The sequence below is a fragment of the Siniperca chuatsi genome, linkage group LG12 (assembly GCF_020085105.1).
Source record: "Siniperca chuatsi isolate FFG_IHB_CAS linkage group LG12, ASM2008510v1, whole genome shotgun sequence".
NCBI lineage: Eukaryota > Metazoa > Chordata > Actinopteri > Centrarchiformes > Sinipercidae > Siniperca > Siniperca chuatsi.
In genome coordinates, this window is record NC_058053.1 from 12,745,479 (window position 1) to 12,768,206 (window position 22,728).

Here is a 22,728-nt window from a genome sequence, read left to right on the forward strand (position 1 = left end):
CACGCAGCCATAATTTCCCTGTGCACAGTGCCGTATAAACGCTGGAGGGCGTTTGACCTACTTCTGATTGTTGTATTTCATTTCACTGACTCCTCTCAAGCTCAAGAACACCACGAATGACATTATCACAGCTTGATACAGGTCCAGTATGTTTCGTTAAACAGTTATATATCCTAACGTACGGTGAGCAACAACCAACAGTAATGGATCGTGTGAAGCTCGCTAAGATAACTGCGGAATTATCGCTGTAAACAGGAACTTCTTTCTTGTTCCTGCCCTTCACTGTTTCTTTCCGGAGCCATAACAGAGTGACACGCAGTCTTAGAAAGAGGGAAAAAGAAAATGGCAGGTGCTAAAGTAAGTCATTATTTCTTACATTTCTTAAAGAAATGAATTTCGCTTGTGTTATAGTTGGGTTAGCTATTGTTTGTTGTTTTAAATGGGCGGTTTCCAAACGTTAGAAACAAATTGTTCTCTTTCATTGAGCTTTAGACGTTAGCGACATGTTTGGACATGATACTGAAGCAAACGTTATTGAATTTACACAAAACTCAGTATGTATTGGTTTTAACAACGGGAGAACTTTTGGGTACTTTATAATAATAATAATAATAATAATAATAACAATATCTTTTGAAATATTAAAATGCTTTCTTGTTTGTACTCAAAGCTCAGTCAACCCTAATGTGTTGATTAAAACAAATCTCCTTAAAACCTGAAATGCATTTTTTGTTTTCTGTAGTCAGCATTGGTATTGTGTATGGATGTTGGGTTCTCCATGTCCAACTCTGCCCCGGATGAAGAGCCCTCCTTTGAACTTGCTAAAAAAGTCATCCAGAAGTTTGTCCAGCGCCAGGTAAACTTCTACCACACATTTACCCCCCATAAAAGAAGAAACAAACAAAATCTACTTGGAGGATGTCTATCATCTTTGACATACATTTGAAAATGCCTTTTGTCTTTTTTAACAGGTTTTTGCAGAGACCAAGGATGAACTGGCTTTAGTTCTGTTTGGCACAGACTCCACCAAGAACTCACTGGACCAAGATGGCCAGTACCAGAACATCACTGTGCATCGCCACCTCATGGTGCCTGATTTTGAGCTTCTGGAGGAAATAGAGAATCAGATCCATCCAGAGAGTCAGCAGGCTGATTGTATCCTTTTGCTTGATGTTTGTTATCAGCTAACTTTGCAGGTATATAGGTTTTAAGGCTACATCTAATGATACCTTTCATTTTACAGTGGAAGAATTGGTACAAATAATAATTTTCATTCTCAGATAACATATTGTTCAGTGTTTTGAGATGACTTTTATCAGGCCAACCTTAAAGGTGGGGTATGGGGTATAATCTAATACGCGTCTTTTTGTCAAATTCAGCAAACATCTCCTCACAGTCCGCTAGCTGTCCGTTCAGTGTGTGCGCTAAAATAAAACTCTGGTTTGTACACAGCCCTGGATCTGTAAATGGGAAGCAAACAAAGTGGCTCGGACCGAGCAACACAACACTATTCCAGCCATGATTTGTGTGTCAGATAACGTTAAATGACTTTCCCCATAGACATTCCGCTCACTTTCCAGTTTGCCAAGATATGCTGTTGTTGTGATGTTAGCTATAGTAGCAGGAGAGTTGTGAGTATCGCTGCCTGGAGCTGGTTTGCTGGCTCTGGGAAACCGTCTCGTCCTCTCTGGCTGCTTCACAACATCAACTGTAGTGACGGTTTGCTAACCCACAACCTAGCAAATGTTCGTCACATTACTTGCTGTGTCGTTGTTCGCTCTAAATCATGGTATTGGATTTCTCCAGAATCTCATACCCCACCTTCAAGGTGCTTCTTATTTTATTGGATTTTTATGTGATTTAAGTACCTTGTTTTTTCATGTATTTCATTTTCTGGATACGCCAAAACAACAAGACAACAGACATTTCTGTTTGGATATTTTAACCATTAACAATTTCTTAATTGTTTTCCCGGAAAAGGCATTATATGACAGTATATTGAAATTTTGATATAAATTCACATATATTGTGATAGAGGAGGATGCTACATAAATTCCAGGGCTTTCTTTTCACACTCATTTGTAATAACCCAGGAAACCCCCTCAATAAACCTTTTCCACTGCAGACATTTGTACTTGTCATAGCAGGAAAAGCACAGGTGTAATTAACAACGTCAATGATGGCCCTGGGACTAGAATGCAGCCATCATCAAAAGCACTGGTGTACTTTTCCTGCTATGATAAGTCAAATATCTGCTGTGAAAATGGTCTATAAGGATTTATTCCTGAAAATCAGAATCCACGTTCCCTAACCAAATGTGATGTTTCTTGTGTTTTTGTAGAAGGCCTCAAAAACTCAGGTTGGGGATATCCCAAACTATCCCAATCCCAAACACAGTTGCTACTGTAAAATAACTATAAGCCAAATGCCTAAAACATTCAGGCTCTAACTATATCAAACAGACCAAAGAAAGTTACTCTTCTTGTTTGTGAAGCTATAAGCAACAAATGTTTAGGATTTTTACTCTCTTAACAACTAAAATTAAATATTTGTAAAATTGTAAATGATCAGTTTTAGGTTGACTGACTCATTGTTTAATTGACAAATTATTTCAGAACTAATAGCTATGATTAGATCCCCTCAAATGATGTCTAGTGTATTGGATTTAATTGTCTGAAGTGGGCTTTCCTGTGTTTACATGTTTTTATCACTATGTGCTTTTAATGTACAACAAAGCAGACCATTCTGTGATAGTTGTGAGGTAAAGACCAACTCTTTGACTCTTTTATTCATGGGTCAGATCCTGTTTGCGTACAGATGATGTGTGAGAATCTGTTAGCTCCTTAAATCCTGTTCAACAGGGCTAGATGCTCTTGTTGTCTGCATGGATCTCCTTCAGACAGAAACAAAGTAAGAAGCTGCCTGTATCTCATACATAATTCTCACTCTTCACAGAAAAATACAAACTGTTCATGCATTTTAATGTTAAGTCTGCTGATGAGATTATTGTTTTTTTCAATAATGTGACATTTTGTTTGGGGTTTCTTTTCAGGGGGAAGAAGTATGATCGTCTCATCATTGCCCTCCTGACTGACCTCAACGCTCAGGCCAGCCCAGAGCAGCTCGACGTTATTAGTGAAAACCTGAAACAAGCTGGCATCACCCTGCAGTTTTTGTAAGGTTCAGTCAGACAAAATACAAGAATGAAAGAAATGGCAGCCTTTTTAAATGACAACAGCTGTGAATGAGAGTTTGCTTAGGACACTAAAACATCCAGGACCACCACTGTGTAGCATCAAAATCAGGCTAATTGTGGGAGATATTTTATTTAGCTAATAATTGGTATTTTAATGAAAATTGGTTCATTTATAGGTTTAAAACGGAATTTTAGTATATATACAAACATACGCACTCTTATTGATTCTCCTAATACCGTCAGTTATTAGAAGTCACTCTGGATTAAACAGGCATTCAGATCAAACCTTCAGTGTTAAATGGGCCTATTGTAAAGTTCATTGAGTGTAGTTTCATGGCATCTACTTGTACCTATATATCCTTCCTTCCACAAATTTGCTACTCTAAACTTTTCAGTTTGCCTTTCCCTGTGGAGGATGATGAAGAGGGTGGAGGAGATGCGGACAGAAGAGGCCCCAGTCACCCGGGCACAGGTAAAGGTCTGTCCAGGGAACAGAAGAATGGCCTGGACATGGTGAAACACGTCATGCTGAGCCTGGATGAGGAAGACGGCCTGGATGAAATTTACTCCTTCAGGTTGGAGGGCTCTCATTAAACACTGGATATTTCTCACATCTCACTTCTTTACATATGTTTTTTTATCACAGGGTTCTTTCTACATTTAAAAGTAGTGAATCCCCTAAGCGGATGATGTCATATGATTTGGCTTTCCCTGTGCTTCACTCCTGCTGTAGGAATGCAATCGAACAGCTGTGTATGTTCAAGCGTATCGAGAGGAGACCCATGGCCTGGCCCTGTCAGCTGACCATTGGCAACTCTCTGCCCATCCGTATTGTTGGATACAAAGCAGTGAGTTTACTGTAAAGTGCACTGGATGAATTTATACTACATGCTTATTACACAGCTTTATTGAAGGACGAAAGTTTTGTCACGTCTGAAAAATTAAGTGCTGTTCAGCATGTAATCATGACGATTTGTTCTTTTTCTTTAATCTGATCAATTAGTGACACCTTGTGGCAAAAATGTATTGTACTCATTGGTTAGTGTTGGAGAATTTTAATCAGATGTTTGTCATGTTTCATTTGTTTACTTACAATAAAATGATAAAATACAAATAAAAATTTTGATGAAAATTTTTGATTATAATACCCTGCATACCAGTATGTATCTTTTAACTTAAAGTTATATTGCATAGTAGTGTTGCACTTATTACCTGAGTGTTGTAAATTTGTAGCAGTTATGTGTGTTTTGCTCATTCACTTACTGGGCATGGGAAAGGAATCCTTCAAATGACTTCAAAAACTACTGCGTCATGTAAATACACAGATGACAGCAGTGAAGCCAAAGGTTTTCTCACCCACAAATACTACTCACCATGTATTCCAGGTGACAGAAGAGAGACTGAAGAAATCGTGGATTACGGTTGATGCTCAAACCACCCAGAGAGACGACGTGAAGAGAGAGACTGTCTACTGTCTGGATGATGACAATGAGACAGAGGTGCAGAAGGACGATACCATCCAAGGTGAAAAAGTTGAATGTCCAAGGTGAATGTTGTTGTACTTATTACTTAATAACACTCTAAAACACAATCACTTCTTTTTTTTCTTTTAACAGGTTTTCGTTATGGAAGTGACATTGTTCCCTTCTCCAAAGTAGATCAAGACCAGATGAAATACAAGCACGATGGGAAGTGCTTTGCTGTTCTTGGCTTCACCAAACAGAACATGGTATTGTACTTTAAATGCTAGTGTGATGAACGTGGTATCTAAAAAGTATTCAAGTAAAACACATCTCAGATAATGTAAACCTAAAACTTTTAGACTTAGCTGGTTGCTTTATTTACCTACTGTTTCTTTTTACCTTCCGCCTGTAGGTACGTCGGCATCAGTTCATGGGGAGTCAAGTCGTCAAGATGTTTCCTGGCAAGGACGATGAGGTGAGAATGGAGACAACTGCTACATTGCTGGTAACTACATGTTGATACTGACCTGTTTCTACTGTTCTGTCTGAGCAGCATGCAGGAGTTGCGCTGTCCGCTCTCATCCGAGCGCTAGATGAGCTCCAAATGGTGGCCATTGTACGGTACGCCTATGACCGGCGTAGCAACCCTCAAGTAGGGGCAGCCTTCCCGTGCATCAAGCGGGACTATGAGGTGAGATCACAGACTCCTAAACATGCTGTTTTCAAGTATATTCACTCAATCTGTGTCAAACAGCACAGAGCTAATTGTGTGTCTCTCACCCTCAATAGTGTCTGATTTACGTCCAGCTGCCCTTCATGGAAGACTTTCATGGAAGACAGTTTACGTTTCCTTCTCTTAAGAATAACAAACGGTTCACTCCATCAGGTACAGTTTCTGCATGTCAAGCTTATTCAAAGTTTTGATGTCAGTTCTTTTTAGATACAAAACTCCTCACAGAACTGACTTGAACTCGCACATTGATGTTTAACTGACTACAGATTCTCCACAAGAGGGAGCTTTCTGATCATTATCACATCAGCAGCTACAGTATTTAGACCTGCAGGCATTAACATGACATTGTTGCCCCCTTCAAGTGCAAAGGAAAAGCTGCTGCAATTTTAACACATTTACATTTGCAGTTCTTAGCTGCCACTGCTCTTACTTATCTAGTTTTATATGTGGCACAGGTTCAGAACTGCAAGTCTGATACTGGCTGGCACTGCAGCTCTACAGTTGGATAATAAAGAAGATATAATAATGAGAAAAATAAGTTGGAAGACTTCACTGAGAGATGGAGGAATGGACTTGAATGGACCGTTGTGTGTTGTGTGATTTCTCTAGACACCCAGCTGTCAGCTGTGGACTCTCTCATTGACTCCATGATGTTGGTAGAAGAGGATGATAATGCAGAAACAAAGGACATTTTCAAGGTCCACCACATTCCCAACCCTCACTTCCAGAGGCACTTCCAGGTACTGCAGTCCAGTTTGTATTTAAGAGATACAGCACTCCTATTACTTATTTATTCTGAGATGAGGCAGATGGCAAGGTTTTGAAGGAGACGGGGGTGTCATTGTCAGTTCAGTGACATTACAAAAAAAAACCTTTCATTTGTCTGACTAGAGCTTCACCAGCTAGAGGCTGTTGATATTCAACCAGGATTGCTTCTTCCTGTCACCGTCTGTCTCACCTTCCCTACCCAACCTTTCTTTCAGTGTCTGCATCATCGGGCAGTGAGCCCCGGCACCCCTCTTCCCCCCATGGAGCCATGGCTGAAGGCTGCTCTTGAGCGCCCTGATGTCATTACTGAACGTTGCCAAGCTCCACTGGAGGAGATAAAGAGGAAGTTTCCTCTCACAGAAGTGGAGAAGAAAAAGAAGCTGAAGACTAGTGCTCAGATATTTGGCAAAGAGTAAGTTAGATTCAGTGTGGTGGAGGGCCTTTGAACGTTACAGACAGGGCTGCTAGTCATGTAGTGAAAAGTGTCAAAATAGTTATGTAGAAGATTGTATAAAAGCATTTGGAATGTAATTTATTTATTTTAACTCTTACAGTAATGTTTTTTAAGTGTCTGTGGTATGTGTGTATGGAGGTTTTACTGGCTATAAAAATAATAGTTTTTTAATTTTCAGAATTCTAACGGACCCCCTTTGCCATTTACAGCTCAGAAGAGCCAGATGCCAGGAAGGCAAAAGGAGATGAAGAAGAGGAGGAATATAACCTGGCTGGCATTGCCGAAGGCTCTGTTACTTCGGTGAGAATCAGGGGAGCTGGATGACATAATAATCCTAGAGCGATAACCACTTTCTATAAAAATCAGCTATTCCAAATAAAGTACTTCACCACTTGTTTGAACAGGCATACTTTAAAATTTCCATTTCACTTCAGTCCTCACTAATTTTAAACACTTAACCAGGTGGGAAGCGTGGATCCAGCCCGAGACTTCCATACTCTAATCAAGCAGAAGAGTCTTCCATTTGGAGAGGGTGAGATCCAGTTTTTCTGGCGAGCTGGCCTGATAAACATTTCTTCTGGTTGCGTTATAAACCATCATGACTCATGTTCAGCCCTGGTAATTGTGTTTATCTTTTTGTTTGGTTGTGGTGACCCCCATGTCCTTCCCAGTCTGTCAGCAACTGACTCACAGGATAGAGCAGTTGCTTAGCAACAAGAACACGCACTACTACATGAAAAGCATCACCTGTATCCAGGCTTTTAGAGAGCAGTCCGTTAAGGTAAATAAACATTTGCTATCTTCCATTTGGGAAATGCATGATGATGTGGGGGTTTCTGTTTTGGCTTTGCTATGGAGATTATGAGTCAATTTAGAAGGTTACAATGAGTCTGTTTCATTTCTCGCGACTTGAACCGAGGCCAGTTCTGGTGTGAGTATGTGCTTATGTGTCTGTATGTAGATGTGAGCTTTTATGAGACTCATAAATGGATTGTGAATGTTTCATATCTTTTGTAATTCAGCTGGGGAATGCCGATCTGTACAACAGCTACCTCCAGTCCCTGAAAAGAAGCATCCCAAACAGAGGGCTGGAGGTCTTCTGGGACCTGCTTGTTCAAGGTATGATAAGCCTCTTTACTCAGGGCTGCAGGATTTCTCTCAAATCATTCCTCCCTTGAGATGAGATGAAATTACCATATAATTTCTTGAGTGCAAAATGGGAGCTGATTGATGCTTAAAAATGCGCTGCGGCCTGAATCATAAGTCTGCTAAAGGAGTTCAGTGTTTGTGGGCTTAATTGTTGCTGTTTGATTGACAGATGCAATAACTCTGATCAGCAAGGATGAGGTTGAAGGAAGCACCGTATCTAAAATCGAAGCTAATCAGGTGACTTAATGAAAACTTCCCCATTTAAACCAGTGTTAGCTGTTGAGGAGAGAGCAACTGTTATATATATTTGAAATGAAGGTGATCTTGTGACTCTAGTCCTACTGACTGAAGCCTATCCTGTCCAGTTTCTGGTTGCTGAGGAGAAGAAAGAGGAGGCGGCCGCCCCACCAGCTGAAGATACTGGAGATGTTGATGACTTGGTAAGTGTTTCTGTGTTGTTGTTTTTGTGACAGTCAAAAGGTTTTAAATATTTAAATGATGTGTCTCCAAACTAATGTTAAAGCCATTTCCTGTATATCTGCAGGATGTGCCTCAGTGTGCGTGTATGATGATGTGCCTGGCCTATTGAGACCTTTCATATAAACTCTCCAGTCTTACATGTTTTTTTTACATGTTTTTTTCTCTTCCTGTGCAGCTGGACATGATGTAATAAGGGAGGCAGTGGGAGAGTCTGCAGTGGACATGCAGAGAAACGAAAAGAATGCAATCATTCAGCCCAGCCAGACCAAACCAATTCAGCCGTCCATTGTTCCGCCTCCCACTTGGAGACCCCTAATTCTTGTAAATGGTGATACTGAGTAACTGCATACATACCGCACAGAACAATGACTTTGACCTAACTGATTTTTACACCAGTACTGTATAAAAGACAACTATTTTCTTTAGAATTCACAAAAACTATTGCAAGTACTGTATGTCGAGGGCTTTAGATGTGTTTTGTCTGAAATGTCTTAAATGTCAAAATTACTGTAATTTTAGGTAAAGTTGGATACAGTGAGTGCTTTAAGTCTCAAGATTTATGTGCACTAGAAACCCCTTGTGACTTTACAGAAGACAGCATTGCCTTGTCCAATGAACTGCAGGTTTATTATCTTAAATCAGTAAAGCTTAATGGTTGATGAAGAATGCTCGACTTGTACTATGTTTTTGCATATAACAAAATATTGAGGATGAATACAGTTTTCCTGACAAATGAAGTAAAGCACAATGCTGTGACGTCATTTGCAAATTGTACAGTGCATAGTAGAATCATAGTTAACCTGTATTTAAAATGCTTGATTAACAGCAGTAGCACCAGTATAATCTTCACGTCCACATGGTCTCTCTTTAACATACCCACTGGATGAAACGGTCAAACAAACTGGACCGGGACAGACCAGAGAAGTCTTTTCCTTTAAAGATGGCGTCCTGGTCACCCATGGCCAGCTTCGTTAGGACTTCTTGGTCAACGTCATTTCCTGTGGCTATCACTGTGGAGACGACCTGTGCCCCGCGCATGGCACTAACCGCCTCCTCCAGGTTGATGCTTTCAGTGATGCCATCTGTGATGAAAACAAATGAAACCTCTGCATTGCGTCTCGTCTGGCGAGCATTTCCTTTACCCAAGACGTTGTCGATGGTGTGGATGATGGCAGGCCCCACGCTTGAAGAAGAGTCCATATAAGGCAAGCGTGCTATGCCATCAGCGATGACGGCAGGGTCGTGTGTGAGAGGGAAGGCCACGTGATTCTCGTTCTCCTTGCCGAACTCCATCAGTGCCAAGCGGGCTCGCATACGATCGTTCTTGCTGCGGGCCAGTCCCAGTCTGTCTGCCACCTTCTGCACAAACTCACGGACATGCCGGAAGTTGTCCACCCCGAGGCGCTCTGAGCCATCTAGTAGAAATACCAAATCCACTGGCCGCTGGACACACGGAGCAACATCAGGTTCTGTAATGAAAGAAAACAAATCTCTCACTGAGCTGCACTCCAGTAAAACATCGAACAAATAATCTAGCCGTGAAGAACACCTACCACTTTTACAAGGGAGATCAGGGCACACAATCACCGGCTCTGGAAGGGACATCAAATGGACATGGGTTAGACAAATGGTCAGAAGGACCGGTATTGCCATCCTGCTGTGTGTACCGGTTAAGGCTTACCGGGACAGAGCACGGTCTCCATCGTTTCTATGAAATCGTCAGCCACCAAGTCAATGTAACGCTTCATCGGGGTGACACGTTCCTTCTTGCCACATGCGATCGACCCCAGGATCTCATCATCCTGTTCCTTTTTAAACATATCACCAACCCCAATGGCATTCACCACCACATTGTCGTCGTCGCAAAGGTACTTGAGCAGATCCTCATCGTCGCGCGGGTCAAAGCGGCCATCTGTGATCACCACCACAGACACTTTGGCTCGGGCTCGCTTGCTGTCCCTGATGAGGTTATCATAGGCGAACTTGAGGGCTGAGGGTGTGAAGGTGCCCCCAGCAATCCACTGCAGTTTCTTCACTGCCGTTTTAAAAGCAGACATGGAGTTTATGTTCGGGTCATCGAGACGAATGGCCTCAAAGGTCCCGTTGTGACTGAATTGTACAACTCCAACTCTTGTGCCTAGAAGAGGCAGACATGTCAATTTGTGCATTTCCAAATTTGTGAGTTCAGTTATTAAGGTTAAGGCTGGCATTACTCTATTCTATTCTATCTTTATAAGTTATTACTGTCAACAAATCTCACAAAAATACCAAAACCAAAAATGTGTTAGTCTGTTTCTCATGTTTGTAAAATGGGAAACAAATTTATGGTTTAATTTTTGTTTAGCAAATGTTACTCAAACAGATGTATGTTGGGGACTTCTTTCAATCATGCATTAATACACACATGGTGCTGTTGTGAGTATTTACGGTAGCAGCATGCTGTATGTGGAATTAACTCAAGTGAACTACAGTTTCTTTGTAATGAAGGAACATGTCACCCAGTGCAATGGTGTGGCTCATTTATGTGTTTTCCATTGTTTTTAGACAACAATGGAGGTCCTATATTCTCTCTGGGCTACACAGGTTATACTTTATAGTAGCATTAATTAATTGTTGGTTTTGGTCTTTTCTAGAAAGAAAAGAAAAATATAGAATATTGCCAACCTTATCCTTTAAATGTTTAGTTAGAGGTGCTTTTCAGAAATTAATGTTGTGTTGTTGTGTTTTGGCTTTGTGTTCACATCAGTGTGAATGTGAATTGACACTGTTTACAGTATGATGTTGAAATATTAACTGGTAACACTTGATGGCTGAAAATATGCAACACTGACGGTCACTTCAGTCACAGTGTTAATGAAGACTGCAGCACCAACATGAGGTCCTATCCAAATATTTTTGGCTCTAACTGTAATCTCAATGTTGGATTAAGTGATTCACTCTTTGGAAATGGTTAATCTTTTATGGCAACCTCTGCTTCTTGTCACTTGAAACCGTGTCTGCAAAAGGATTTGTTGGGAGGTCTGTGCTGTGTTTTTGCTCGACTGTACCAGTTGGTGACGCAGGGTCATTGGCCATAGATCCAAGCCTGTTGATGGTGTTGATAACAAAGTTCTTCTCCAGGGTGAAATTCGTCAGCCCAACACTCTCTGAGCTATCAATTACAAATACAATGTCCAGAGCGCCACAGCGCTTCTCACAGTCTGAGACAAAAGACAAGAACAGGATCAGTATGCTGAGAGAAACTAAACAATGAAGGTGTGTTTGGTCAGTGATTATATTTTCTCACCACAACAACCACACGTCTCCCTGATGTACGTCATGACATTACAGTCCTGCAGTGACACGTATGTAGGTTAGAAGTAATACAACCAAGAAATATAATTAATATAGTATTTTCAAAACTGTAATGCCTTTTAAAGTCTACTCACAGTGAGCCCAGGATCGCCCACTGGTCCCGGGTCCCCCTGCATGCACGCACACACACACAAAGAGAGAGCTATGATGCAATTGGATCTCAAATTTGCATGTATGGTCAAGTCATTATTGAGTGGTTGTGCTGTTGCTCACAGCAGATCCAGGGTCTCCTTTGGGTCCTCTCTCTCCTGGCTCACCCAGCTGACCTGGTTCCCCCTGCAGCAGAAAACATTTTTCAGTGGAAGTGACTCGTGTTTCTGCATAATATTGCTCTTGGACGTCATATTTTTCTTATTGGTGTCTGCCTCTGATGAATCCCAAGAGTACATAAATGTTTCTTATTATGTGGAGGACTTTAGCAGAACGTTCCAAAATGTGTTTTCAATGTCTTTTATTGTGTGTTTTACGAGGCATTTCTTTAGAACTAAGCATGTGGGCGCACGACTCCGCAAAACATCTTAAGCTGTGCAATTACACAGCTGTTATTAAGTGTTAATGATGGTTTAAATATCTGACATCGAGAAACATCACACCTCACTGGTCCGGCTGGTGTCACATGATCTCTTGGGACTGTCGGTGTGTGTCCAAATAAGAAACGTATGCATGTTTTGTTTACTATGCTGTCTTTTCTCACTGTCACTCACTGAAGAATACATTCTAAAGGGTCATTTCATCCAAATTACAAAAAGACCATGCATTGCAGATATTTTCAGTTGCATCAGCTGAGATTTTGAGACTGAATCTCTTAAGATTTCTGCCTCAATCCCAGTACAACAGAGGTGAATGAAACTTCCTTTGTGTTGGACAAAGCACTTAAAATTTACATAAAAAAAAATATATCACCAACAAAATCTCTTTCCAGAAACAATGTCCTGATTACTCGGGACAATCCACAGACCTGCCTGTGAAGAGTTTTCTTTGGAACTACTTTCTACTGAAGAAAGAGTCCCAGTGAAAAGTGGTCACAGTGAGGTCTGTGCATTATCCTGAGTACCTGGAACATGTTTTTGGAAAGACGCGTTGCTGTTGCACTTTGAAAAGTAATTATTCAATGCTGTAAGTACCGAATTCTGTTCAATTAACTTGTATTGGAGTGGTGGCAGAAATCTCAGACACATATCTCAAAACTTGGGCACATAAAATGAAAGCTATCTGCACGGCTAGATACCATTCATGGTAAGTTGAAACATCAACATCAACATCAAGTTTTGTTAATCTACATGTCCCCTGGTCAAAACGCTTCCACTTAAAACATTTTGTTATTAATCTTACGGGCTCTCCTAGTAGTCCTTTATCTCCAGGTTCTCCTTTGGCGCCACATTCACCTCTGCCCCCTCTGGATCCTCTTCTGCCTGGATCACCTTTGTCTCCCTGGAAAGATCAGAGTTACTTTAGACTCAAGTATTCAAGATATGCAAGAATTTTGTGAGGTAAACGGAAAACCATACAGTGGATCCTCTCGGTCCAGGATAGCTGAAACCTGGTCTTCCAGTGTCACCCTTTAGAAGAAAAAATTAACATCACAAAATGTTATAATATTTTACATGATGCCATGATGAAAGTGATGAACAGAAAAGTTTTACCCACCTTTGGTCCAGGGATCCCAGAGTCTCCCCTTGGTCCAGGATCTCCAGGATTTCCCATGGTGCCCTGCAACCACAGAAGCAACTTAAGTGAAAGTTGTCTCATCTACCATGTATTTCACACAAATACCTTCTTAAGAATCCACTCAAAACACGATGAGTGTTTAGTGTTGATAATTATGATGTTATAAACGACACACATTTCCTCCGGGGCCCCCTGGTTCTCCTGGCTGGCCCCTTGGTCCTGGTAGCCCTTGGTCTCCCTGGAATAGAGAGGAAGTAACAGAGAAAACATCAGTACTGGAAATCACCTTCACTCCAGCCCACATGCACAGAATTACTCATGCTGTTGTGAATTTGGCAATGCATAGTACTGAACACATTTTTTTTTAAAAAAAGGCTTATTTTCTCTTTTGCAGAACAATTTCCCTAGAAATGTGTGTTTATGATAACAGGCTATTTTGGCAGGACACCTGGTACATGAGGGCAAAACTCCAGTATTGGAGGTCTAAGGAAGGACTTGCTGAGTTCTTAGGAAGCTGCTGAGTCACCCCTCTGCCAAAATCCACCCACAGCAGGATCTCCTCACCTTTGAGCCCTTGAGTCCGTCTTCCCCGGGCCGACCTCTTCCTCCCTGTGGCCCTCGATCTCCCTCGAAAATAAATTAATGTGTCAGGATGCGCACTACACCATTAATCATCAACCAATGTATACAAAACACAAACAGTAAACTGAGAGGCGATAATTCTATTTCAGTGAAATATGTGATGAATTTTCCTGAGAATCTGGTTAGGAAATGTCCCATAGCAGAACAGAGCCAAATAATACTGGGCAAGGAAGTGTTTATGGTTGTTCTCTATAAAACCCAGCAGAACTTTTTGATTTCATGGTACTCGTCTGGTTCTCACGCTGTTGAAATCTCGTGTAAGGTCAACAGAAACCACTGCCATTTGTCAGCGTTTCACAATAAGTAGTTATTTGGCTTTCAGATCTCCAGCTCTGTGTCCATCATGTTCCTCTCCACATTACAGTAAATTGAGTCATATTTAAGATGAAATTCTGTAGTCTGGTATTTTCTGCAGCTTTGTCAGGTTGGTCTTAAAAAAGGCTGCAAACCTGCTCCAAAAACAAAACTGAAACTCTAAAAATTACACAATGAATGTTAAAGTGATTAAAGTATATGAAATAGCTTTCTATGAGTGCTGAACTTACCTTTTCTCCTTTTGGCCCAACAAGACCTTGTGCTCCCTTTGTTCCAAAGTCTCCTCTCCTTCCCTGTTAATATTTATTTTATAATAATTTATAACAAACTATGGCATATTCTCAAAATGCAAATATTTTTTTCAAATAAAAGTGTTTGAAATACCGCTTCGCCTTTTGGTCCAGGTGAGCCAGGAACCCCCTGCAAGAGATAATAGTTGTATTTCAGAGTCAGCTTTGTAACGGTAACTCACAGTAGTATATAAGAGACGTAATTATAGTGAAAATAAATTGAGTTCTGTACCAGAGGTCCCTTTTCTCCTGGTGGCCCTGGATTTCCAGGATTTCCTCTTTCACCCTAAGGAACAGAGATTCAGTTCTGTGATTTTTAAGTCAAGGAGAATTGTCATTTTCTGACAGTGTTTTCTGTTGTGTTTTAATTTAAAGTTTACCTTTGGTCCTTGATTACCGACAGGGCCAAGCGGACCCGGTTTTCCAGGGAGGCCTGGGTCACCCTGAACAAACAAACAAAGATACATGACTGAAGACTAATGCTCATTTGAAACATCTGTTTAAAAATTGTGAATACTGTACTATTTTTAGCCACAGTAGCGGTGCCACCACTTTGGTCCAGACATGAAATATCTCAACAGCTACTGAATGATTTGCTGTAAAATTTAGTTTTTGTACAGACATGGATATTCCCCAGAGGATGAATCCTAATGACTTTGGTGATCCTCTGACTTTTCCTCTAATGCCACCATGTGGTTGACATTTGTGGTTTTTAATGAAATGTCTCAACAATCTTTGGAAGTGAAATTTGGTTCAGACATTAATGTCCCCCTCAGGATGAATTGTGATAACTTTGAGGAGCCCTTCACTTTTCCTCTAGCGCCATCACCAGGACAAGATTTTAATTTGTCAAATACTTTGCTTTTTGACTAAATCCCTGTAAAACTAATTTCTGTCAGCTTCAGCTGTACTTTGTGTTTGGTGCTAATTAGTAAATGTTAGCCTGCACGCTAAGCTATGATAATGAATATAGTAAACATTACACCTGCATGTCATTGTTAGCACGTTAGCATGCTGATGTTAACATTTAGCTCAAAGCACTGCTGATCAGAAAGTACAGCATCATAGAGCTGCTAGCATGGCTGTAAACTCTTAGTCGTGTTTTTATCTGCCGATATGTTAAAGGGAAGAGAAATATCCTAGTTTTGATTTAATACAGACCTTTTCTCCGTTGTCACCAGGTAGCCCAGTGTCACCAACATCTCCATGGTAGCCATCTGGGCCCTTTTAGAGGCAAAAACAAAATGATTCAGTAGTTCAGTAGACTAATCTTTACAGCTATATGGCAGATGGATTGTAAAATGAATCAGCTACATGTGTTATTTCAGCTAATAAATATGATTAAATAAGATGGCTAGAATACAATTGGACATATTCATGATCTTACCAAAGATAAACCACATGTAATATTTGGAGGTAGCATCTATTATAGCTGCATGCCAGTGAATACCAGCACCTTGAAAGCAACATGTGAAAAATAATTTTGTATAACTACTAGACTTACCTTGTCACCTGGATCACCTTTGCAACCAGGAGCTCCAATTCGGCCAATTTTACCCTGCAGATTTCCCAGAGACAATGATATCATGTTAGCATACTGAACATATTAAGAGTCATGGCATACTGTACATTTCACTTTGTCATGTGAAGACTCGCCTTTTGGCCGTCGGTTCCATTCCTGCCAGGTACTCCTGCCACACCCTATAGTATTTGGACGTCAGTGAAGACAGGAAATTAACTCCAGTATGCAAACATCGACAGTACTGGATGCAGTAGGATGTAAAAAGAAAATATGTACGCAAGGATAACCGTTATTAAAATTAAAAAAAGTTATTCACCTTTGCACCACTTGCTCCGATTTCTCCCTGTCAAGGTACAGCAGAGCCATTAATCCCAACAGCATTTCATTCAATTTGACAGATAAAGAGAAAATAAAGATTTCTTTAAAGATTTTGGGAATGTAAAGATTTATCTCTCACCTTGTCACCTGTCAAACCAGTCGCTCCCTATATCAGAGCACAGAAGGATGTTATTGAGATAAAGAATGACAACTTAGTTAACTATGCAGCACACAAAATCATCAACCAGTGGGCCTCAGCAAACCTTTGGACCGGGTTGTCCTATTGGACCTTCAATGCCAGGATCCCCCTGTAATATGAGAAATTGTTTTCATATTACAATTATATTATTAATTAATTATATATATAATTATATATATCAGCATTAAAATGATACAATGTTGATTTACATTATTTCAAGGGCGGTAATGATGTAAATTTATACCTGTTTACCCTTTCCACCTTTTGGCCCATTATGACCTCTGTCTCCTTTTATACCCTAGAAATAAGCAGAAATATTGACGTTTCAACAAAACAATCTTTGGTACAGGCAGAAACACACATTGTTTCTATACTTTTGTTTTGATTTTGTGTTTCAGTACTCACTTTTGGACCTGGAGGCCCTCTTGGTCCGGGAATTCCAGGAGACTCATAGCATTTATGCTCATAACACTACAAGATCAAAGAGGAAAACAAAACAATATTAAATGTAGTATTACTTGAAAACAGATCAAAGCAGAAATGTATCCAAAACTCCTTTAATTGCTAGTCTTGCATAAACATACACATAGTAATTGCAAAGCATTTCTTACCTGTAAAAAGGCTTGATGTTTCTGCAAAGAAAAAACAACACTACGTGAAGTAGTGATAGTGATACTGCAATTTAAATCTGAATTCAAATATAAGCATTAAAGGTAAGAAAAGGATTTCGGATCACCATGGCTTTTATGATACGATCGATGGATTCAGTCTTTATTTTTGATCGCCCTTCATCAATCTCCACAGCTATGTAGTCATCGCGGTACAGTTCAGAGGGAGAGCTGGCTATCTCCCTCATCCCTAATTCATCGATGGTCCTGGATGCTGCCACTGAGAAAATATGGATCCCTTGCTCCCGGGCCTTCTCTGACATCGTCTTTATCCCTCCACATGGATTTCCTGTCACATGCCCATCAGTAATGAACACAGAGAAGAGGACGCTCCCTGTCCCTGCATAGTGCTGGGTCATTTGGTGGATCATGTTTTTGAGGGCGCAGTCGGTGTAGGTGCCTTTGCCCTTGTATTCAACCCCACTGAGGTTCCTGATGAAGTTCTCCCTGGTCGTGAACTGGCTGAAGACCCACTGCTCCTGGGAGAAGTTCTGGCCTCCTATGGACCAGGTGATCTGGATCAGGCCCTTGTACTCCTCATCAGCCAACTTCTGGACAAAGATTTTGGTGAACTCCTTAATTTTTTCCACCAGTGCCCCAGGTGGGGACTCCTGTAAGGCGATGGTCTCAGAGGTGTCGATGGTGAAAAACAGCTTTATGGGACAGTCAATTATCCCAGCTGGAGGAGAGAACATCGACAAATGTGTCAACATCTTTACTACTTTGTTGAGTTTCACTGGACAGATGGAGCATATTACATGCAGTGGTGGAAAGTCACTACAAGTAGTGCATTTACTTAAGTACTGTATTTAAGTACAATTTCGAGGTCCTTTATTTGAGTATTTTCTTTATTCTGCAACTCCACTGCATTTCAGAGGGAATTGTTCTTTTTACTTCACTACATTTATTCGAAAGCTTTAGTTACTTTACAAAATACTAATTAAGATTTCTTTTGCACACAAAAGGTATGAAGAGCTTGTAAAATATAATGCTGTGTTATAAATTAAAATACCCAACAGTACATACAAGTAGAGCTGAAATGATTAGTCGATTAATCGATAAGTTGATTGACAGAACATTAATCGGCAACTATTATATACATATACTGATAATTGTTTCAGTCACTTTTCATGCAAAAAATGTCAAATGTTTCATGGTTCCAGCTTCTCAAATGTGGGGATTTGCTGCTTATTCTTCTTAATAATTTTTATTTACTCTGAATAATTTTGAGGTATGAACTTTTATGCTGCTTATACATTGACGCATTAGTAATAATGATCTAATGATATAATAATATAACAGTCACAGGGGACACGTGTCTGTATTGAGTACTTTTAGTTTTAATACTTTAAGCACATTTTCCTGATTGTACTTACATCCTTTAACTTAAATACTTTACTTTGACTTGTATTGGAGTATTTTTACAGTGTGGTATCAGTACCTTTATTTCAGTAAAGGTAGATCTGAATACTTCTTTCACCACTGGCACTTAAGTACAGTTTTGTGGTACGTTTTCTTTACTTGAGTATTTTCATTTTATGCTACTTGATACTTCAACTCCACTACATTTTAGAGGGAAATATTGCACTTTTTATTCAACACAACTATTTTGTCCCAAAAGCTGTAGTTGCTGGTTACTTTTCAGATTAATATTTTTCATACAAAACAAATGATCAATTTATGAATTATGATGCACTGTTATAGATTAAACTACCAAAAAGTATTTAATGTAAGTATGCAATTAGAAGTAGCTCCACCATGACCAACTACTACCATTAAAGTACCACTTACATATTAATGCATCAATAACAATCATCCAATAGTATAATAACACTTATAAGGTCCGTTCTGCATAATGAGTACTTTTAGAGTACATTTTGTTGCCAATACATCTGTACTTTTACTTAATAATGGAGCATTTTTATAGTGTGGTATTTCCTAATACTTCTTCCATCACTAAAAAGGCCCCAATTCTTAAAAAATAACATCATTATCATATTCTATTGAGCAAGAAAGAAATGAATGAAACTCACTCCGACAACCTTCAGGTCTTGGTGTGGGCTGAGGTGGGAGTGGAGGTGGAGTCGGCCCTGGACTGTCACCTCGCCCAGGTATCGGCCTGGGTCCACGGGGGGACACATGTTGAGGGATTGCAGCTTGGAGCATGCAGAGAAAGATGAACCCTAAAATCATTGCCATTTGGAACTACAAAAAACAAGACAGAGAGGAATGAATAGGACAGTTTTAACTCACTTTAAATGCAGGAAATAGCTGTCAAACAAGTGAGTCTTCACAGAAGGCGTCTCCACAGAGCTTAGGAATGTTTATCGTTGTTTTAAACAATGTCAGTGAATAACCAGACTGTGTGGAAAAAGAGGACAATATTTAAATTATTGTAGCTGAAATGGAAAGTTTAGTTGTTGCATCCGACCTGTTTAGTCAAACTGAAATCCACGCTGGGGTTTTCCAAACAATTTCATGTCAATAACGATAAAACATAAAAAGATAAGATAGATAAGATTTTGTGTAAGGAAATCACCATCCAAAGAAGAGTTATACTGTTTGGTGCGAGCTGATAGGACAGTGATGTGCTGTAGGTGAGGATTACTTTGACTAAAAGCAGAAAATCCCTGCAACCCAACATCAACCATCAAAAAAAATTAACAAAACACAGATTAAATTGTTGGTTTAGTTTAACCCCAATCCACAGCAGGGGTTCCCAAAACAAAACAGAAGACAACAGATGGACAGTCGCTTTACTTTACTACATGTCAGAGGGAAATATTGTACTTTTTACTCCACCACATTTATTTGACAGCTTAGTTATTAACTATACAGTATTTCACAGATGAATATTTTACATTCAAAACACTTTTTTTTAAAAATTATGTATTGCAACACAATCTACAGAAGCCCTGAGAGGCAAGTAAAAAAAAATTCTGGTGATCCATGTTCAGTGTTTTATGTCATTATATATTATAGTTATTGATGCATTAATGTATAAACAGCATTTTAATGTTGTAGCTGGTCAAGTGGAGCCAACTTATCTACTTTATATACTCTTGGGTAGTTTAATACCGAAGTGAAAACAGGTGGAAAAAAAGTTTTGGCAGATGAAAATTTTTGTTTTGTCAGGATCAGGATTTTGTTGTTGTAATACTAATTTCGGCAACACAAGAGGCTGAAGTGCATCACTACCCCATGTTCTAAATAGGACTAAAAGCATTTATGTTTTCTTCCAGGTGAAGCGCTGATTATAATGCATTTCTAGCCAAAAGAAAGACATGACAGTAATGTTACATAACTTGCTAACACATAGTATCGCACATGTACCTTGTATTAAGAGTGCATGGAGAAATCAAAACTCACCTGGAAGAAAACATGAATACTTTTAGTCCTATTTAGAACACGGGGTAGTGTTGCACTTCAGCCTCTTGTGGTCGAAATTATTATTACAACAAACACAAAAATTTTTTCACCTGTTTTCACAAAGGAAAAAAAGTAACTTAGAAAGATTTCACCTGGCATTTTGCCCCACCTGTTTCACAGATAATTTTTTAAGGATCTTAGAAAGATTATCCTGCCAAAACCTTTTTTCACCTGTACTTAAGTCATAAACACAGGAGAGAAAACTATTTAGATCAGACTTAGAAAATGGATCACCAGAATTTTTTTTCTCACTTGCCTCTCAGGGCTTCCGTATCAAACTACCCTAGAGTATATAAAGTAGGCTCCACTCGACCAGCTACAACATTAAAATGCTGCATTATTTAATGCATCAATATAATGATATAAAACTCTGAACACGGCCATTCTGCATGATAAGAAGTCTATACATGTACATTTTGCTGCTAATACTTCGGTACTTTTACTCAAGGAACATTTTGAATGCAGTATCTCCCACAAAGTGTCCACATTAGGACCTTAATTTCACTCTCCTTACTTCAAGTTATTTTCTTCCAAAACCACATGTCAACTGTAAAGTCAAGTAGACCTACAAACAGAAGACTAATTGCTTGGTGTGTTGAGCTGCTTTACACACTAAACTGCACTAAACCACTAAAAGTTTAAATAAAGTGGACTCACCGCGGCAACGGGATGGAGAATGTAAAATCCAAGCTGCTACTTGAGACTGCCAGGAAATTCAAGCAATTTCCAGAAACAGTAAACTAGAGATACTCATCTCAATCGGAAAGTTCCCATATCAGCGAAGTCAGTCAGGGTCAGCGCTTGGTCTAGGATCCGCCCGTTTTTATCCTCAACTGACGCACGAGTGCGTCCGGGGACCGCACGCGCGCACGCGCACGCGCAATAGACATTTCATCGTCTGCTGTTTGACAAAGCAGCTGGAGTCAAGAAGGACAGCACAGTCTCCAAAACAGAAGATGCAATTCTGGAAAATAAAGTGCCTTTAAATAAACACAACATGCTGCAATAATCTATTTATCTACCTGATTTGACAGAATAAATGTGAGAGTCACAGACTGATTCTCTCCAAAGTGCAGCTTTACAAACACTTCAACTCCCCTGCTCCACATCCTTACATGGAGAGAGCTGTGCACACTCACAGTCTGTTTATGTTTCAAGACTATACAGCACCAGAGATGTCATGTTGGAATTTAACTGCTGCAACTATTCAAAAATTGCAGTTTAGGAAACGATTATTTGATTAATTGATTAGTCGATCAACAGAAAATTGCTCCTATTTAAAAAAATATCTCCTTCTTTTCCTTTCGGCTGTTCCCTTTCAGGGGTCGCCACAGCGAATCATGTGCCTCCATCTAACCCTGTCCTCTGCATCCTCTTCACTCACACCAATTAACTTCATGTCCTCTCTCACTACATCCATAAATCTCCTCTTTGGTCTTTCTCTAGACCTCCTGCCTGGCAGCTCCAACCTCAGCATCCTTCTACCAATATGTTCACAGTCTCTCCTCTGAACATGTCCAAACCACCTCAATCTGGCCTCTCTGACTTTATCTCCGAAACATCTAACACGAGCTGTCCCTCTGATGTACTCATTCCTGATCCTGTCCGTCCTCAACATCTTAAGCTCTGCTACCTCCAGCTCTGCCTCTTGTCTTTTCTTCAGTGCCACTGTCTCTAAACTGTGCTACATCGCTGGTCTCACCACCGTCTTGAACACCTTTCTTTTCATTCTTGCTGATACTTATTTATCACACAACACACCCAACACTTTTCTCCACCCGTTCCAACCTGCTTGCACTCGCCTCTTCACCTCTTTTCCACCGTCTCCATTGCTCTGAACCGTTGACCCTAAGTACTTAAAGTCCTGCACCTTCTTCACCTCTGCTCCCTGTAACCTCACCGTTCCACCTGGGTCCCTCTCATTGACACACATGTATTCTGTCTTACTGCGGCTAAGCTTCATTCCTCTGTTTTCCAGAGCAGACCTCCATCTCTCTAGATTTTCCTCCACCTGCTCCCTGCTCTCACTACAAATCACAATGTCATCCACAAACATCATAGTCCATGGAGATTCCTGTCT

At 40.1% G+C, this 22,728-nt stretch overlaps 2 protein-coding genes across 6 annotated transcripts; one reads left to right on the forward strand and one right to left on the reverse strand.

Moving 5' to 3' along the window:
• The first annotated feature begins 62 nt into the window (after positions 1-62).
• Positions 63-8,909, forward strand: xrcc5 (X-ray repair complementing defective repair in Chinese hamster cells 5). 4 transcript variants are annotated; one of them, XM_044218100.1, is made up of 21 exons: positions 63-357; positions 743-856; positions 972-1,155; positions 2,862-2,910; positions 3,053-3,175; positions 3,592-3,771; positions 3,930-4,044; positions 4,582-4,720; positions 4,813-4,925; positions 5,072-5,134; positions 5,213-5,350; positions 5,449-5,545; positions 6,002-6,132; positions 6,376-6,572; positions 6,824-6,914; positions 7,077-7,146; positions 7,286-7,395; positions 7,637-7,733; positions 7,933-8,000; positions 8,129-8,203; positions 8,419-8,909. In XM_044218100.1, the coding sequence occupies exons 1-21, from the start codon at positions 343-345 to the stop codon at positions 8,431-8,433; spliced, it is 2,184 nt and encodes a 727-aa protein (XP_044074035.1). In that variant the 5' UTR covers positions 63-342; the 3' UTR covers positions 8,434-8,909. The 4 variants fall into 4 exon arrangements, 3 of the variants coding, with proteins under 3 accessions (XP_044074035.1, XP_044074036.1, XP_044074034.1); XM_044218099.1 differs by lacking the exon at positions 63-357 and adding an exon at positions 407-554; XR_006380264.1 differs by lacking the exons at positions 63-357; positions 7,933-8,000 and adding an exon at positions 405-554 and having other exon boundaries at positions 8,419-8,560.
• Positions 8,852-21,619, reverse strand: LOC122886132 (collagen alpha-2(VI) chain-like). 2 transcript variants are annotated; one of them, XM_044218096.1, is made up of 28 exons: positions 21,306-21,619; positions 19,262-19,424; positions 17,288-17,898; positions 17,163-17,183; positions 16,957-17,022; positions 16,796-16,849; positions 16,616-16,660; positions 16,492-16,518; positions 16,351-16,377; positions 16,169-16,213; positions 16,017-16,070; positions 15,674-15,736; positions 14,893-14,955; positions 14,745-14,798; positions 14,607-14,642; positions 14,453-14,515; positions 13,830-13,892; positions 13,441-13,503; positions 13,245-13,307; positions 13,106-13,156; positions 12,930-13,028; positions 11,811-11,873; positions 11,672-11,707; positions 11,530-11,575; positions 11,291-11,443; positions 9,925-10,380; positions 9,797-9,835; positions 8,852-9,712 (listed from the first exon to the last, which is right to left on the reverse strand). In XM_044218096.1, the coding sequence occupies exons 2-28, from the start codon at positions 19,416-19,418 to the stop codon at positions 9,111-9,113; spliced, it is 3,120 nt and encodes a 1,039-aa protein (XP_044074031.1). In that variant the 5' UTR covers positions 19,419-19,424; positions 21,306-21,619; the 3' UTR covers positions 8,852-9,110. The 2 variants fall into 2 exon arrangements, with proteins under 2 accessions (XP_044074031.1, XP_044074030.1); XM_044218095.1 differs by having other exon boundaries at positions 19,253-19,424; positions 21,306-21,616.
• Positions 21,620-22,728: the final 1,109 nt, after the last annotated feature.

Excerpts from the sequence above, each read along its gene's own strand:
- LOC122886132 (XM_044218095.1), bottom strand. The coding sequence starts at position 19,418 with ATGGCAATGATTTTAGGGTTCATCTTTCTCTGCATGCTCCAAGCTGCA. Across the intron at positions 16,378-16,491 it reads CTGGTTTGACAGGTGACAAG|GGAGAAATCGGAGCAAGTGG; the intron begins GTGAGAGATAAA and ends GTACCTTGACAG. Across the intron at positions 15,737-16,016 it reads AAGGTGATCCAGGTGACAAG|GGCCCAGATGGCTACCATGG; the intron begins GTAAGTCTAGTA and ends TGCCTCTAAAAG.
- xrcc5 (XM_044218099.1), top strand. The coding sequence starts at position 504 with ATGTTTGGACATGATACTGAAGCAAACGTTATTGAATTTACACAAAAC. Across the intron at positions 3,176-3,591 it reads GGCATCACCCTGCAGTTTTT|TTTGCCTTTCCCTGTGGAGG; the intron begins GTAAGGTTCAGT and ends TAAACTTTTCAG. Across the intron at positions 7,147-7,285 it reads GAGTCTTCCATTTGGAGAGG|TCTGTCAGCAACTGACTCAC; the intron begins GTGAGATCCAGT and ends TGTCCTTCCCAG.